An 18,568-nucleotide genomic window follows, 5' to 3' on the forward strand; every position below is an offset into this window, starting at 1 on the left:
TTTTGTAATTTAAGTAGTTAATAAGGGACATTGGCAGAAAACAGTAAAGACAGAAACCACCATGATCTAAGTGACATTCCAACACATGTAGTCCTTACAGCCAACTTTCCTAGAAAATAGTCCCTGGTTGGGTTTTAATTCAATCAGGTACTGGTTTTGGCTGCCGCTGGGTGGAGGTCTCATGGACAGAAGTGGCTAGACCAGAGATGTGAAGGGGATCACATTAGACCCATGAGGAGGAAAGCTCACCTCACAGGTAAGTCTTAAGATGGGCAGCCATCCTAGTGACTTAGGTGGTTGTCCCATGCCCCAAAAGACAACTTTGTATAAGAATTGGAATAAAGGGGGGGGGGGCATCAAGTTCTAGATCTTATTACCATTCCAGCCAGGGCACTAGCTTCCAGTAAAAAGGCAGGCTTTTGGTCCTCCACATAGAGTAGCCATGGACCAGAGGATTGCAGCCTGAGCAATTGACATGAAAATGTTCCAGTAAGACTGTACTCCTTGAAAAGCCCCTGAAATGAAAGTAAAGGGAGAGAAGAGGAAGTACTCACCAAGTTTGCACAGAGGCTCGGAGTACAGATGAGAAGATTCAAGCCCCACATTGGGTACCAAATGATGTGATTTGAAGTTTGGGTCCTAGAGTGAATGGTTAAGAAAGATGAGATATTTTTGTTGCAGGAAGGTGTTTTTATTATAGTAGGGGAACAGGACCCGTGGGAAGAAGGAGCTGCACTGGGGTTGTGAGGAGTGACTGATTATATACTTTTAAATTTGTGGGAGAGAGGATAGAGATAACGTAGGTTTCTAAGGAATTTTTCTATGTTGAAAGTGAGGTTTACAGGACCTTGGGGGTTGGTCTATTGTCACAATAAGGTTGCTTTTAGTCTCTAATAAAATATCCACATTAAGGCAGCCATGAGTTCCTTGAGGAATGTTATATTCTGTATGTCTCAGGTATTTATCAGTAGGCTGCAGGTTGAACGGAGATTTAATTTAAGCTATATTTCTCTTGGCTTTATTCTCATCATTAGTATTTTGGTGAAAATCCTTCCAGTCATATTTTTAGTTTATATTTGTGATATACAGAATCTGAAATTTACTGCAGAGGGGGAAGAAAATTTATAGAAGGAGAACTGGTGCCTCCAAAAGGGACAAATTCCAGATCTTTCTTTGATATTCTGAGTTATTGAAGCAGTGGTATTAAACAACTTGGGGTGGCAAGCAATTCATCTCTGAGACCAAAAAATGCCTATGACTCTCAAAAATAGAGAAGGTGGTGGATTGGTTTTTGTCCTGCATCTAGAATGAGGAGGATTTAGGGTCTATGGGGCAGCAGACATCAGCCCCTCTTTTAATATATATGAGGAAGCTTGTATTTCTACTAAGTGGTGTGCATGTGAGCAATGGAAAAGCCTGTTTGTTGAAAGCCTTAAGTCAGCAAGTCAAGGCCTACTTTGGAAAGCAGTGATGCGTTTGAATCCTCAAGCTCTGTTAGCAATGACAAGGGGCACTGATTCAGAAGACCATATAAGAGTATTGCCATTTGAGGTATAGCCTAACTTTGCACCTTTGAGCAAGATGAAACCTAGAAGCAAGAAAACAATAAACACCAAAGCAAAGATAAATAAAATCAAGAATAGAAAAATAATATGAACAATATCATTGAAGCCAAAAGTTGGTTCTGTGAAAAGATCAAGAAAATTGACATTGAGGAATCTTGGGGCAGGAGACCAAGAAGGAAAACTGTATTTTCTGCTAGACTTAGAAGAATAGCATTGACTTCATTATTATTTGAACAGTAAAAATAATGACTTTATTTTATACCCAAGCAAATGAAGAAGGCATACTTGTTCCTTATCTTTGTGAATTATTTTACATATATGGGATCATAGTCTACATGCTGTTTTATACTTTGTTTTTTTTCCCTCAACAATATGTTGTGGACATCTTTCCATGAAGTAAATGTATAAATGTATCATTTTTAATCAGCCATGCACTATTCCATTATCTCTACAACCAATACCTACCACCCCACAAAATCAGAAGAAAAATACTGTGCCACAGCCCCCACCTTTTTCTTCCATAAATGACTAGTGCCCCATTTACAAGATCAATGGAAGATTCTATACCTTCTCACGGCTTCCTGTTCTCCTTGAACGATTGGAAATTCCAGGGCCTTACATAGCTTAAAGGGAGGGTCATTTGTCTTCCACTTCCAACCAGGAAGAACCTAGTATTGGTTCTGTCATTGTCCTCCAGACTCTTCCACTGATGGAAGGTCTGACCCAGGGTCTGCCCTGTTCTAGTTCCCAAACTTTATAAGATAATAGGATAACCAAAGATTCTGAAATCCACATAGCTGATGGAGTTTAGTAATGTTTATCTTCCTAGTCTGGAAGTTCCGGTATAGATTATTGAGTCTCTGTGTTGCTCTTGGGTTCATAAGACAACAAAGGATCCCAGTGATCAATTTCTGCACCCCTGACTCATGGCATTCCCTCTTTTGTGTACTTCAATGTTAGCTCCTGCTACACTTCCTTACTCTTGCCAGTGCTCTCTTTCTAGAGATTTGGTCCCTGTTGCCTGCCTACTGGCTGTGGCCTGACTGATGGAGCCCTCAAAAGTCTCCCTTTTAAAGCCCTGATATTTGAATTATGGCTGAGCTCATTCTTTAGATATAATGCCTTGTGGGGTGATATCTCCATCTGTGACTGCAATCTGTCCTTGGCAGAGAATACTAAAAAAGAGAGTCTCATCAAGGACCAGAGCAGGTCTTCAATGCTGACACTGTCTGGAGATGCAGCATGGTATGCTGGTCATGGTGATTCTCAACTCACTCTCTATCCACCTCAAACCCAAGAATGGTAATCCCTTTCCTTTACTCGTGATCAGTATAAGAGTGGGTCAGTCCTGGCAAAGAGGTGTGAGGGGAAGTCTTCTGGGAAAGCTTCTAAAAAAGATTTCCTTATTCCTAAAATAGACTCAGAGAGAGAAGATCCCTTTTCCTTTGTACATCATCATGTTTAAATGGGATGTTTGGAACCACTTCTGCCTGGTTATGAGATTAAAGCCGATCCACTGTGGAGGAAAGAGCCAAGAGAATTGCGGAGAGGTAGAACTGGCACACAGACATGCTGACCCTAAAGTCTGCCCTACTTCTAGACTTTGTAAGTGAGATAATGATTTCCTTATAGTTAAAGACCATTTGTGTAAAGTTTCCTATTCCTTACAGCCCATATGAGCCCTTCATGTGGATAAATTACTTATCTTCCTTGAGCGTCAGTTTCTTCCGCTAAAATAATCCCTATATGCCTGTATTTTGAAGTTTAAGTGAGCTTTGTCAAGCACACTGTCATGACACTATCATTACTAAGTTAAGATAATACTTCTTTGTCCTTTCACAACCTGACCTCACAGTGGGCTCCTCGGGTAGTTTGAACTCTATTTCATATTCTCTCAGGAATTTAACCCCACATAATCTGGACTGAAGATTTCGACACTGAGTAAATCTCAGTCAGCTCCACAGATCTGTACAGCAGTGTAGGATAATGATTAGGAAAGAGGGAGCAGGAATTAGACCGCCTTGGTTCAAGTAAAGTTGCCCATTAACTGTGAGCTTGTGTAAATTGTTTAACTTCTCTAAGGCCCAGTGTCCCCATCCATGCATCATAGATAATAATACCTACTTCACAAAATTGTTTTTACATTGCAAAGAGGTGATCTATATTAGGATTTTAACCCAGTGACATTGTTCACATTTTAAAACACACACACACACACACACACACACACACACACACACACACACTCCCCCTATTCCCATGGCCTAAAGGTGTGTGGTGACTAAGGGGATGAAGATGTTGTTGAAATGGATGACGTGTCTCTGGGCCACTCCTCCTGAACTAAGTCTCCCTTCTAAAAGCTGTCATGAGCTGAAAGAACCAAGATGAACCAGGACCATTTCAGGATCCTTCTTTTTCCTCTCTTTACCTTTCTTCCTCTGGCTCCTGGTTTGCTGTGTCAATTCAGCTAACTGACTAAAGAGACAGTTTCTTTTAATGTTTGCCTGTCTCTGCCTTATAGAGAAGAGCTCCAGAACCACAGGACCATTAGGGCATGAAGACCCTTAGCACTGTGAAGAATAAGAATATCCACTCCAATCTTATTTGATATCTAAGACACATTAGGCTCCCAAGTGTCTAATGACTATACAGCTACTTAGGGGGCATAGTAAGGACTTGAACCTGAGTCTGGATCTAGCCATCACTCTAGTTTTACTTAATGCCTTAATCTGGCAAGAGTTGCTAAAGAAATTCACATATACACAATACTTACTAAATGCTATTTACAAGTCAGATGCTGGGCCAAAGTTATTTACATAATTTCATTTTATCTTCACAGGTATCCCGTGAGAGGCTACTGGAGAGATTTAACAACTTGCCAAATGTCACGATGGATTGTAAGTGGGGAAACTGGGATATGAAACTGTATCATCTGATTCTAAATCCAGAACTCCTAAAAGAGAAAATATTTGTGCTCATTCTGCCTATGCTTTACCTCATACATATGCTTCCAGGTGCATGGTAAAAACTAAATGAACAGTTTCCCCTCTCCCTGCAACCATAGTACCCTCAGCCAAGGGAAACATTATTTATTCATGAACTTCAGGGTTTAAAATTTTTTCCCCTAACGAACCGTGAAGCCTCTAGCCCCTACCTACAGAAAGTGTGTGGTCCTTACACCAAAAGCTTTGGCATTTCCTTGGAGCCTGCTAGAAATGCAGAATATCAGACTCAACTCCAGACTTCTTGAATCAGAGTCTGGAGTGTAATAAGATCCTCAAGTGAGCGGTGTGCCGCTTAAAGTTGAAAGCTCTCTTTTAGTCTAGATGAGCTGAAGGATTCCTGATTTCTGATGATCACATAATATTGTTACTAAATTTCTCCTTAACAGGATGAAGTTTCCAAACAATTATGTCCAAACCGCTCTCTCAAGAATTTGCAAAAGGAGAATCAGATAAAAAAAAGGATTAATACTAGATGGCATACCTTGCTAAAGGCAAGGAGACTTGCAATCAATTTGTAAGTCTTTTTGAAAAAGTACATAAGGAATTTCGACAGAAATTTCTATCATGCCCCAAACCACTGAGTCCAATGAAGATAACAGATATTGACTGAAAAAATGAAAATATGAGGGGAAAAGAATACCCACCAAATAGCTATACTGGCATTTTGCATCGTTTAATTTCTCATCACAACATTGGATCCTCACTATGTATATAAGGAAACCAAGGCAAAGAAGATGTTAGGTAAATTGTCCAAGGCCATGCAAACTTGAGTCTGAATCCAGATTTGCCTGATTCCAAAGCTCCGATGCTACTCACTCTGTGTGACCCACATATACTGTACTAGGTGCTGTAGGAATCCAAAAGAAGTTTCTATTTTCTCAATTCTAAGATGTACTTCTTTCCCCACACCTTGACAGGTCTGAAGTTTGGGAATCTTCTTAAAACCAGTGTCAAAAGTTACTTGCCAAGGTGCCAAGAAAATCCAGTGTAGAACGGGAAGGTTGTTGTTTTTGTTTTCAACAAATAATGTCAGAATAACTGGATATCCAACTGAAAAATACGAACCTTGACCTGTACCTCATACCACACATTAAAACTAGTTTGAGGTGTATCATAGACTTAAATGTAGAAGCCAAAAAAAGTTTTTTAATTTATTTTTAATTTTTTAATTTTATTAATTTTATTTTTTTTTAAAGTTCTTTATTGGCTTTTTTTTTTAACGTTTTTATTTTTATTTCTGAGACAGAGAGAGACAGAGCATGAACAGGGGAGGGTCAGAGAGAGAGGTCAGAGGGAGACACAGAATCTGAAACAGGCTCCAGGCTCCGAGCTGTCAGCACAGAGCCTGACACGGAGCTCGAACTCACGGACCGCGAGATCATGACCTGAGCCGAAGTCAGACGCTTAATAGTCTGAGCCACCCAGGCGCCCCATTTAATTTTATTTTTTAATTTACATCCAAATTAGTTAGCGGATAGTGCAAGAATGATTTCAGGAGTAGATTCCTTAATGCTTCTTACCCATTTAGTCCATTCCCATCCCCAACCCCTCCAGTAACCCTCTGTTTGTTCTCCATATCTAAGAGTCTCTTATGTTTTGTCCTCCTCCCTGTTTTTATATTATTTTTGCTTCCCTTCCCTTATGTTCATCTGTTCTGTGTCTTAAAGTCCTCGTATGAGTGACGTCATATGATATTTGTCTTTCTTTGACCGAGTAATTTCATTTAGCATAATACCCTCTAGTTCTATCCACATAGTTGCAAATGGCAAGATTTCATTCTTTTTGATTGCCAAGTAATACTCCATTGTATATATATATATACCACATCTTCTTTATCTATTCACCCATCGATGGACATTTGGGCTTTCCATACTTTGGCTATTGTTGATAGTGTTGCTTGCTATAAAAATTGGGGTGCATGTGTCCCTTCAAAACAGCATAGCTGTATCCCTTGGATAAATACCTTGTAGTGCAATCCCTGGGTCGTAGGGTAGTTCTATTTTTTATTTTTGGAGAAACCTCCATGCTTTTTTCCAGAGTGGCTGCACTAGCTTGCATTCCCACCAGCGTTGCAGAAGAGATCCTCTTTCTCTGCATCCTCATCAACATCTGTTGTTGCCTGAGTTGTTAATGTTAGCCATTCTGACAGGTGTGAGGTGGTATCTCATGGTGGTTTTGATTTGTAGTTCCCTAATGAAAAGTTATGTTGAGCATTTTTTCACGTGTCGGTTGGCCATCTGGATGTCTTTGGAGAAGTGTCTATTCATGTCTTTTGCCCATTTCTTCACTGGATTATTTGTTTTCTGGGTGTTGAGTTTGTAAGTTCTTTATAGATTTTGGATACTAACCTTTATCTGACATGTCGTTTGCAAATATCTTCTCCCATTCTGTCGGGTGCCTTATAGTTTTGCTGATTGTTTCCTCTGTTGTGCAAAAGCTTTTTATTTTGATGAGGTCCCAATAGTTCACTTTTCCTTTTGTTTCCCTTGCCTCTGGAGACGTGTTGAGTAAGAAGTTGCTGCAGCCAAGATCAAAGAGGTTTTAAGCCAAAAAAATTTTTAATGTTTATTTATTGGTGACAGAGTGCGAGAGAGAGAAGGGCAGACAAAGAGGGAAACACAGAATCCAAAGCAGGTTCCGGGCTCTGAGCTGTCAACACAGAGCCCAAGCAGGGGTTTAAACCCACGGACTGTGAGATCACGACCTGAGCCAAAATCAGGTGCTTAACTGACTGAGCCACCCAGGTGCCCCTAAAAGTCAAAATTTTAAACATGGAAGAATATATCTGCAACCTTGGGATAGGTAAATATTTCTTAAAGAAGACATGAAAAGCACTAAATAATCTCATACCCATTAGGGTGGTTGCTATAAAAAAAAATAACAGAAAATAACATGAGAGGGAGAGGATATGGAAAAACTGGAACCTTTACACACCATTGGTGGGACTGTAAAATAGTTCAACCACTGTGGAAAACAATATGGAGTTTCCTCAAGAAATTTAAAACAGAACTACCATATGATCCAGCACTCCCACTTCTGGTTATATATATCCATAAAAATGGAAAGCAGAGTCTCAAAGAAATATTACACACTCATGTTCATAGCAGCACTAGTCACAATAGACAAGAAGTGAAACAATCTAAATGTCCACTGACAGATGAATGGATAAAGTGTGGTATATACACACAATGGAATATTACTCAGCCTTAAACAGGAAGGAAATCCTATCACAGGCTAAAACATGGATGGACTTGAGGGCATTATACTGGGGTAACCAAGCCATCAAAAGACAAATGTTGTATGATGCCACTTATACACGCTATATAGAGTAGTCAATATCACAGAGACAGAAAGTAAAATTGAGGTTGCCAGGGACTGGGGAGGAGGAATAGGGAGATATTGTTTGGGTAGAGGGCTTTAGATGTACAAGATGAAAAAGTTCTGAAGATCTGTTTCATAACAGTGTGAATTAATTAGCACTATTGGAATGTACACTTTAAAGTGGTTAAGATGGTAAACTAAAAAAAAATTTTGGTAATCTTTATTTTTGAGGGAGAGACAGTGAGGATGGGGGAGGAACAGAGAGAGGGGGAGACACAGAATCCGAAGCGGGCTCCAGGCTCTGAGCTGTCAGCACAAAGCCAGATGTGAGGCTTGAACTCACGAACGGTAAGATCATGACCCGAGCTGAAGTCGGATGCTTAACCGACTGAGCCATCCAGGCACCCAAGATGGTAAATTTTATATCATATGCTTAAAAAAAATTTTTTTAATGTTTTGCTTATTTTTGAGAGAGAGAGAGTGAGCATGAGTGGGGGGCAGAGAGAGAGAGAGGGAGACACAGAACCTGAAGCAGGCTACAGGCTCTGAGCTGACGTGGGGCTCGAACTCACACACCGTGAAATCATGACCTGAGCCAAAGTCAGTTGCTTAAGCGACTGAGCCACCCGAGTGCCCCTATATCATATGCTTTTTACCACAGTAAAAAACTTAAAGTCTCTATGGAAAAAAAAAAATTAACATAAAAGAAAAAAATTAATTATGCTTCATAAAATTAAAAAGAATTTTTAATCTTTATTTTTGAGAGAGAGAGACAGACAGACAGAGTGTGAGCAGGGGAGGGGCAGAGAGAGAGGGAGACACAGAATCAGAAGCAGGGTCCAGGTTCTGAGCTGTCAGCATAGAGCCTGTCTCGGGGCTTGAATTCTCAAGCTGTGAGTGGGATCAAGACATGAGCTGAAGCTGGACACTTAACCGACTGAGCCACCCAGAAACCCCAATACTTCATAAAAATTTAAACTAGCCATTCCTTAAGACAATGAAAAGAAAATGAAAAGGCAAATCACATACCGGTAGAAAATATTCATAGTACATCTATCTGCATTAAATGCTATGGTGCTCCCTCCAAATTTCCCTCCCACAACTGCTGGAAGTTTTAGCAGCTAGAGCAACAGGTAATTCTGCCTCTAGACATTTCCATTGGCCAGAGTGAGCTGCCAATAACAGAATGTCTCAGTCCTGAAAGAGTTTGCAGATATGAATGTGGAGGTCACTGTTATCAACTCAATTTATAGTTCTGAGTGAAATCCCTTAGGACTAGAGAAGATATTTACAACAGAGTTTTGAAGAAATACAATGTTTAATGTTTGGGTAAAGGAGGGAGAAGAGAAGGGAAAAAAAGAAGAAGGTGGGGGAGAAAGGGAGAAGAGAAGTAAGGGTATCCAGAGAGATGGGAGGAAAACTAGAATTGCGTGGAGACATTGAAGTCAAGAGAAGAGGATGTGTCTGAAGGGAGGTAGTTTATCAAATGCTGCCAGAAGATTATGTGAGAGAAATACTAAACAATGTTTATGAGATTTAGCAATATGGAGGTCACTGGAGACAAGAGGTCAGAGCAATTTATTTGCATAATGGGGCAGAAACCCGATTGATGAGTGAGAGGTTAGGAAATAAACACAGCAATGAAACAACTCTGAAATATTTTTGAATGAGAAGAAAAGAGAGAACTAGGTTAGCATTGGGAGCAACTACCTGAATCAGATGGCAAAATGTTTAAAAACTCAATTTAATTATTTTTAAATAAATGCTACATTCACTTGGCTCAAAGGTTTTTAAAAATTATACATTGAGGGGAGCCTGGGTGACTCAGTTGGTTAAGCGTCCAACTTCGGCTCAGGTCATGATCTCATGGTTTGTGAGTTCAAGCCCCACATCAGGCTCTGTGCTGACAGCTCAGAGCCTGGAGCCTGCGTTAGATTCTGTGTCTCCCTCTCTCTCTGCCCCTTCATTGCTTGCATTCTCTCTCTCTCTCTCTCTCTCTCAAAAATAAACATTAAAATTTTTTTTTAAATTATACATTGAGAAGTTTTACTTTCATATTCTTTATAATCCACACCCCTACCTCGTCCTCTACATGTAACCACTGGCCATTAGTTTTAGGAAAACTAATGAAAAAAAATTTTTTTTTCAACTTTTTAAATTCCAGCTCATCAACATACAGTGTAATATTAGTTTCAAGTGTAGAATTTAGTGATTCAACACGTCCATACATCACAACAGGTGCACTACTTAATCCCCATCACCTATTTAGTCCACCCCTAACCCACCTCCCTTCTAGTAACCATCAGTTTTTTCTCTATCGTTAGGACTCTGTTTCTTGGTTTGCCTCTCTTTTTTTCTCCCACGTTTATTTGTTTTGTTTCTTAAATTCCAGATGTGAGTGAAATCATATGGTATTTATCTTTTTTGATTGGTTTATTTTGCTTAGCATTATAGTCTCTAGTTCTATCCACATTGTTGCAAATGGCAAGACTTCATTCCTTTTTATGGCTGAGTAATATTCCACTGTGTGTGTGTATATATATATGTATGTGTGTGTGTGTGTGTGTGTGTGTGTGTGTGTGTGTGTGTATAATCTTTACCCATTCACCAGTAGATGGAAACTTGGGCTCTTTCCATAGTTTGGCTACCTTAGATCATGCTGCTATAAACATTGTAGGTGCATGTATCCCTCTGAATTAGTATTTTTGTATTCTTTGGGTAAATACCTAGGAGTGCAATTGCTGAATCATAGGGTAGTCCTATTTTTAACTTTGTGAGGAAACTTCATACTGTTTTTCAGAGTGGCTACACCAGTTTTCATTCCCCAAAAGTGTAGGAGGTTTCCCCTTTCCCCACATCCTTGCCAACACCTGTTTCTGTGTTGTTGATTTTAGCCATTCTACAGGTGTGAGGTGATATCTTATTGTAGTTTTGATTTGTATTTCCCTGATGATGACTGATGTTGAGCATTTTTTCATGTGTCTATTGGTTATCTGTAGGTCTTCTTTGGAGAAATGTCTCTTGATATCCTCTGCCCATTTTTAAATTGGATTATTTGTTTTTTGGGTGTTGAGTTGCATACATTCTTTGTATGTTTTGGATACTAACCCTTTATCAGATATGTCATTTGCAAATATCTTCTCCCATTCTGTAGGTTGCCTTTCAATTTTGTCGATTGTTTCCTTCACTGTGCAGAAGCTTTTTATTTTGATGAAGTCCCCATAGTTTCTTCTTGGTTTTGTTTCCCTTGCCTCAGGAGACCTATCTAGAAAAATGTTGTTATGGCCGATGTCAGGCAAATTACTGCCTGCGCTCCCCTCTAGGTCTTTAATGGCTTCCTGTCCCACATTTAGGTCTTTCATCAATTTTGAATTTATTTTTGTGTATGGTGTAAGAAAGTGGTCCAGTTTCATTCTTTTGCCTGCTGCTGTCCACTTTTCCAATACCATTTGTTGAAGAGACTGCCTTTTTCCCATTAGATATTCTTTCCTACTTTGTTGAAGATTAGTTGACCATACAGTTGTGGCTTCATTTTTTTAATATTCTGTTCTGTTGATTTCTATGTCTTTGTTTTGTGACAGTACCATACTGTTTTTTTCTAAGTTTATTTATTTATTTTGAGAAAGAGAGAGAAGGGGAGGGGCAGAGAGAGAGGGAGAGAGAGAATCCCCAGCAGGCTCCACACTCAGGGTGGGGCCCGCAGGAGGGTTTGATCTCATGACCACAAGATCAGGACCTGAACCAGTATCAAGAGTCGGACATTTAACCAACTGAGCCACGCAGGCGCCCCAGTACCATTCTGTATTGATGACTACAACTTTGTACTATAGCTTGAAGTCTGGGATTGTGATGCCTCCAGCTTTGCTTTTGTTCTTCAAGATTGCTTTGGCTATTTGGCTATTTTGTGTTCCATACAAATTTTAGCATTGTTTCTCCTAGCTCTGCGAAAAATGCTATTGGTATTTTGGCAGGGATTGCATTAAATGTATAGATGTTTTTGGATATTATAGGCATTTTAACAATATTTGTTCTTCCAATCCATGAGCATGGAAGGTCTTTCCATTTCTTTGTGTCCTCTTCAATTTCTTTCATCAGTGTTTTATAGTTTTCAGAGTACAGGTTTTTCACCTCTTTGGTTAAGTTTATTCCTAGATATCTTAAAAAATTTTTTTTTACATTTATTTATTTTTGAAAGACAGAGAGACAGAATACAAGTGGGGGAGGGGCAGAGAGAGAAGGAGACACAGAATCTGAAGCAGGTTCCAGGCTCTGAGCTGTCAGCACAGAGCCCAACACGGGGCTCGAACCCACAAACTGTAAGATCATGACCTGAGCTGAAGTCGGATGCTCAATCCACTGAGCCACTCAGGCGTCCCTTATTTCTAGATATCTTAAGGTTTGGGGTAGGCAGATAAGAGCAAATACTAATGTAAATTAATGTTCCTCCCCTCTTTCTTACACAAAGACAGCATACTAGCTTTGATTTTTTTCACTTAACAATAGATCTTGTACATCTTCCCAGATCAGTACCTACAGAGGGACACAAGTTGTTTCCTTTTGCTGCCCCTGCTGAGTGGATAGAGCATTTTCTCACTGATTCCCATCCTCCACTGATGCTTGCTCCCAGAAATGTTTCCAGACTACCGGTGTGAAGGGATGGTAGACCTCCCTTGGCTTCAGGGAAAGCATTAGGCTGAGAAAACTTGTGTAGGGGAATTGTGCACCAGAGCTGCTCCAGAAATGCAAGCTGAACCGAGGGGATGTGGCTTAGGGCACAAAAAAAAACTACATAAACCCATACCAGGAAAGTGAATGGAAGATGTTTAATCTTTTAGAGAAGAACCTTTCCCCCAAGCCCCTCCCCATCCCACGTTGTTGGGGAGGGGAGTGGTTATTAGGTGACCTGTTGCCTTTGCACATGTATTTAAGCCTCAAATGAATTTCCTGTCCTTAGCAGAATTCTCATTCCTGCCCTCAGTCATAGGACTCAGGCGCTCAAGCCTTTGTGGGGTTGCCGGGCAGATCTGCCTCTGTGCTATATAACAGGCCCCTTGGAACTTATTCTGGGCTGTGGATTCCTTTGTTATGTCACCTAGTAACACTTTCTTGTTCACTTTCCATCTTCTAGAATTTTGCTGAAATTTTCATATCCCAATGGAGAAATGTCTATTCAGATTCTTTGCCCATATTTTAGTTGGGTTATTTGTCTCTTTATGTTTGGGTTGAAAATGTTCTTTATATATTCTGGATTCTAGTCTCTTATCCAACATATGATTTACAAATATTGTCTCCTATTAGGTGAATTGTCTTTTCACTTTCTTAGTGGTGTCCTTTGAAGCACATTTTTTAATTTTGGTAGAATCTTACTTTTTCTTTGGCTGCTTCTGCTTTTGGTTTCATATTTCAGAAACAATTGCCCAATCCAAGGTTATGATTTACACCTATGTTTTCTTCAAAGACTTTTATAGTCTTAGTGCTTAGATTTAGGCCTTTGGCTAGTTTTTAATTTTTGTATATGATGTGAGAAAGGGTGCAAAATCACTCTTTTGCATATGGATATCCAGTTGTCCCAGCACTATTTGTTGAAAAACTATTATTTCCACTTGAATGGTCTTGGCATCTTTGTTGAAAATCAACTGACCATAAAGTGAGAGAGTTTATTTCTAGATCTCAATTCTATTCCATTGATGTGTATTCAATTCTATTCCATTGTGTCTCTCCTTATCCCACTACCACACTGTCTTGATTAGTGTAACTTTGTAGTAAGTTTTGAAAGTCAGAAGCTTGAGTGCTCCAAATTTATTCTTCTTTTTCAAGATTGTTTTGAATTGTTTGGCTATTCTGAGATCTTTGAATTTATTAATTTTAGGGTCAGCTTGTCAATGTCTGTGAAGAAGTCAGCTATGATTAAAAATTGGCACTTTAACTTTTCTTAATATCAAAGTACTTGTAATATACCTCAGCAATGTTCATAAACAACATCTCAACATGAATATTGAGAATTATACACATATTATTTATGTTCATTTGCTCAATAAAATTCCTTGAAGCTTCTGTTCAGAGGGTGGCAGTTGAAAATCATAGCAGAGGGGAGCCTGGGTGGTTCAGTTGGTTGAGCATCTGACTCTTGATTTTGGCTCAGGTCATGATCCCAAAGTCATGGGATGGAACCCTGCATCAGGCTCTGCACTGATGCTCCATCAAGCATGGAGCCTGCCTGAGACTCTCTCTCTCCCTCTGCCCTTCTCCCCTACTTGTGCTCTCTCTCTAAAATAAAAAAAAAAAGAAAGAAAATCATAGTAGAACTTTCTAACTTTGTGAAAGTCTATATATTTTTATGTTATCCCTGTGAATCATAATAATATACACACCAGACTAACACAACATAGGATTCTTTTTATCTTTCCTATGTGATATTTTTGTTGCAGAGGATAAATGTTCACAAGATAGCAGACAGATTCCTCTTTTTTGCTTAAACATAGAGTTCCAAATAAGACTGTTCAATAAAAATATTCTCTAAAGTCACTGTATTTCTCAACTACTTTGACATGAATCTTAAAATTCAATTCAAGAACTCTCACATTAGTACAGACTTTCTCTTTCCCAAAAGAGAATATCTGTGAATCACATCAAATCAAATGTAACACTTTGTAATTTATTATTATTATTTTATTTTTTAAAATTTACATCCAAGTTAGTTAGCATTAGTGCAACAATGATTTCAGGGGTAGATTCCTTAATGCTCCTTACCCATTTAGCCCATCCCCCATCCCACAACCCCTCCAGTAACCCTCTGTTCTCCATATTTAAGACTCTCTTCTGTTTTGTCCCCCTCCCTGATTTTATATTATTTTTGCTTCCCTTCCCTTGTGTTCATCTGTTCTGTGTCTTAAAGTCCTCATATGAGTGAAGTCATATGATATTTGTCTTTCTCTAATTTTGCTTAGCATAATACCCTCTAGTTCCATCCATGTAGTTGCAAATGGCAAGATTTCATTCTTTTTGATTGCCAGGTAATACTCCATTGTATATATACACCACATCTTCGTTATCCATTTGTCTGTCGATGGACATTTGGGCTCTTTCCATACTTTGGCTATTGTTGATAGTGCTGCTATAAACATTGGGGTGCATATGCCCCTTCAAAACAGCATACCTGTATCCCTTGGGTAAATACCTAGTAGTGCAATTGCTGGCTCATAGAGTAGTTCTATTTTTAATTTTTTGAGGAACCTCCATACTGTTTTCCAGAGTGGCTGTACCAGCTTGCATTTCCACCAGCAATGCAAGAGATCCTCTTTCTCCGTATCCTCACCAACATCTGTCGTTGCCTGAGTTGTTAATGTTAGCCATTCTGACAGGTGTAAGGTGGTATCTCATGGTGGTTTTGATTTGTATTTCCCTGAGGATGAGGGATGTTGAGCATTTTTTCATGTGTCGGTTGGCCATCTGGATGTCTTCTTCGGAGAAGTGTCTATTCATGTCTTTTGCCCATTTCTTCACTGGATTATTTATTTTTTGGGTGTTGAGTTTGATAAGTTCTTTATAGATTTTGGACACTCACCCTTTATCTGATATGTCATTTGCAAATATCTTCTCCCATCTATTGGTTGCCTTTTAGTTTTGCTGATTGTTTCCTTTGCTGTGCAAAAGCTTTTTATTTTGATGAGGTCCCAATAGTTCACTTTTGCTTTTGTTTTCCTTGCCTCTGGAGATGTGTTGAGTAAAAATTTGCCGTGGCCAACTTCTGATGGAGAATGGCACTACTGAGTAACTTCTGTGGGTTCAGCCCATCTCTTCCTTGTGAAACTTTTTCAGTGATTTATACTAATCAACTTTGATCTGACCCAGATAAAGTGTTTAATTGTTGACCCATGGCTTTCTTCCCTCACTGCTCACCCTGTTATTGCCCAAGACTCCTGTGTTGCCACATCCAATGATCCACTTCCCTCTCACGTAACCTTTAGACACTGTTGCCTGCTCTCTGCCTTATGAACTTTGTTCTGTGAATTCTTTCAAGATATTATACCACCCTGGATCTCCCACTTCTAAACATATGGTCTCTCTTTTCTCCAGAATTCTCTCCTGTCTTCCCACCACACCCAAAAGATATGTCTCAGCCACCCTCGTCTTGCTCATGGCTTTCATAATCATTCCTATCCTGATATCTTCTTCTCATCTAGTCTTGTTCCCCCTCTTGCCTACTGGGCCTATCTAGTTGGATGTCATATCATTTCAAATAAAGTATGTCTGGATATGGACTTACTTTATTCTCCACATCAACTTCCTTTCAACTTCATTTCTTAGTGGTAACAACCATTTCCCAAGGTCAGTTCCCTGCCCTTTCATTCCTTATATCTAATCAGTTGCCATGAAGTTCTGTAGGTATTTTCTGGAAGAATTCTCAAACCAATTGATTCATCTCCATTTCTCTTCTTTCTACAACTTTCTTCAATTACTTATGTAACATCTTCATGAAGTCAAGAGAAATCTAGTAAGAGCTTTAATCTGCAAGGCAAGTACACACCTGGAAAGCAAGTTAGGACCTAAAGCCTGGGCCAGATAAAAATAAGCCATTGATCAAGATTGAGGGCTATTTTCAGATGGTATCAGGAAGGACTGATATAGCCATTACCTCAATATTGTATTACTATAAATCCCTAACATGTCTCCTGGATACTGTATGCGACTAATGTATTTTGCTCTTAGCCACTTCTATACTTTTATTTATTTGGTTAGTCCGGGTTGGTGGTAATAGCTTAGTATTATCTCACTTAAAATTTACTGATTTTGTCAGAAAGGCTTCAGTACCATGGTTAAACCAAGAATGGTCAAATACAGGGGACTTTCCAGAACTCTCGCTAAAAAGTGGAGGAGCGGCGGCTGCCCGAGCTGCACCCAGAAACGCGCTCCTTCCTGCTCCCCCACACCGGCCTTGGCCCCCTCACCGGCTGTAGAAAATGGTGAAAGAAACTACTTACTATGATGTTTTGAGGGTCAAGCCCAATGCCACCCAGGAAGAACTGAAAAAGGCTTACAGGAAATTGGCTTTGAAGTACCACCCTGACAAGAAGCCAAATGAAGGAGAGAAGTTCAAACAGATTTCTCAAGCTTATGAAGTGCTCTCTGATGCGAAGAAAAGGGAATTATATGACAAAGGAGGAGAACAGGCAATTAAAGAAGGTGGAGCAGGTGGTGGTTTTGGCTCCCCCATGGACATCTTTGATATGTTTTTTGGAGGAGGAGGAAGGATGCAGAGAGAGAGGAGAGGTAAAAATGTTGTGCATCAGCTCTCTGTAACCTTAGAAGATTTATATAATGGTGCAACAAGAAAACTAGCTCTGCAAAAGAATGTGATTTGTGACAAATGTGAAGGCCGAGGTGGTAAGAAAGGAGCGGTAGAATGTTGTCCCAATTGCTGAGGTACTGGAATGCAAATAAGAATTCATCAGATAGGACCTGGAATGGTTCAACAAATTCAGTCTGTGTGCATGGAGTGCCAGGGCCATGGGGAACGGATCAGTCCTAAAGATAGATGTACAAGATGCAAGGGAAGGAAGATAGTTCGAGGAAAGAAGATTCTAGAAGTTCATATTGACAAAGGCATGAAAGATGGCCAGAAGATAACATTCCATGGTGAAGGAGACCTAGAACCTGGACTGGAACCAGAAGATATTATCAGTATTTTAGATCAGAAGGACCATGCTGTTTTTACTAGGTGAGGAGGGGATCTTTTCATGTGTATGGACGTACAGCTGGTTGAAGCACTGTGCAGCTTTCAAAAGCCAATATCTACTCTAGACAACAGAACCATTGTCATTACCTCTCGTCCAGGTCAGATTGTCAAGCATGGAGATATCAAGTGTGTGCTGAATGAAGGCATGCCGATTTATCGTAGACCATACGAAAAGGGTTGCCCAATCATTGAATTTAAGGTAAACTTCCCTGAGAATGGCTTTCTCTCTCCTGATAAACTGTCTTTGCTGGAAAAACTCCTACCTGAGAGGAAGGAAGTAGAAGAGACTGATGAAATGGACCAGGTAGAGCTGGTGGACTTTGATCCAAATCAGGAAAGAAGGTGCCATTACAATGGAGAAGCATATGAGGATGATGAACATCACCCTAGGGGAGGTGTTCAGTGTCAGACCTCTTAATGGGGTCAGTGAAGAACACTGCTGGTATTTTATATGCAGTAGTGAACGAATGAAGGACTATAATCATAGCTCACTACTTGCTATTATTGTTTTTGTTTTAATATTCAACTATAGTAGTGTTTTAAAAGTTAAATGAAGAATAAAAAATATAAAAGCCCCCCCCCAAAAAAAAGAATGGTCAAGTACATACCTAAGTTGGTTTCCATGAAAACCAAAAGATGAGCAAAGAGGTATAATCCTTAACTTAAGATATTGTTCACTAGGTCAATAGAATAGTGTCAGGAACTGGAATTGAAGTAGAGCTTTCCAGAACCAGGGGAGACACAAACCAAAAAAATTATGGGCAAAAGTTTTTCTAAGCTTCCTGAGCTTCTCTGCCACCTGAAGAACAAAAATAATTTAAACCTTCACAATGAGCCTTATCTGAACTCTAGTCTTTGACTGCCAACAAGGCTGAGTGTCTCTTTCAGAAGAGTAGCTAACACTTATACAATACTTTCTTTTATATATATATGTATACACA

The 18,568-nt window shown here is 39.6% G+C and overlaps 2 protein-coding genes across 5 annotated transcripts in view; one reads left to right on the plus strand and one right to left on the minus strand.

The window, feature by feature from the left end:
- PTH (parathyroid hormone) overlaps positions 1-18,568 on the minus strand; it is a 134,679-nt gene that overhangs the window by 52,226 nt on the left and 63,885 nt on the right. The gene's annotated exons all lie outside the window — the stretch shown is intronic.
- Positions 16,837-18,201, plus strand: LOC101092886 (dnaJ homolog subfamily A member 1-like). Its single transcript, XM_045038987.1, is given in 1 exon segment — positions 16,837-18,201. A coding segment is annotated over 1 exon segment (1,194 nt). The 5' UTR covers positions 16,837-16,851; the 3' UTR covers positions 18,046-18,201.

This window comes from Felis catus, chromosome D1 (assembly GCF_018350175.1).
Source record: "Felis catus isolate Fca126 chromosome D1, F.catus_Fca126_mat1.0, whole genome shotgun sequence".
NCBI lineage: Eukaryota > Metazoa > Chordata > Mammalia > Carnivora > Felidae > Felis > Felis catus.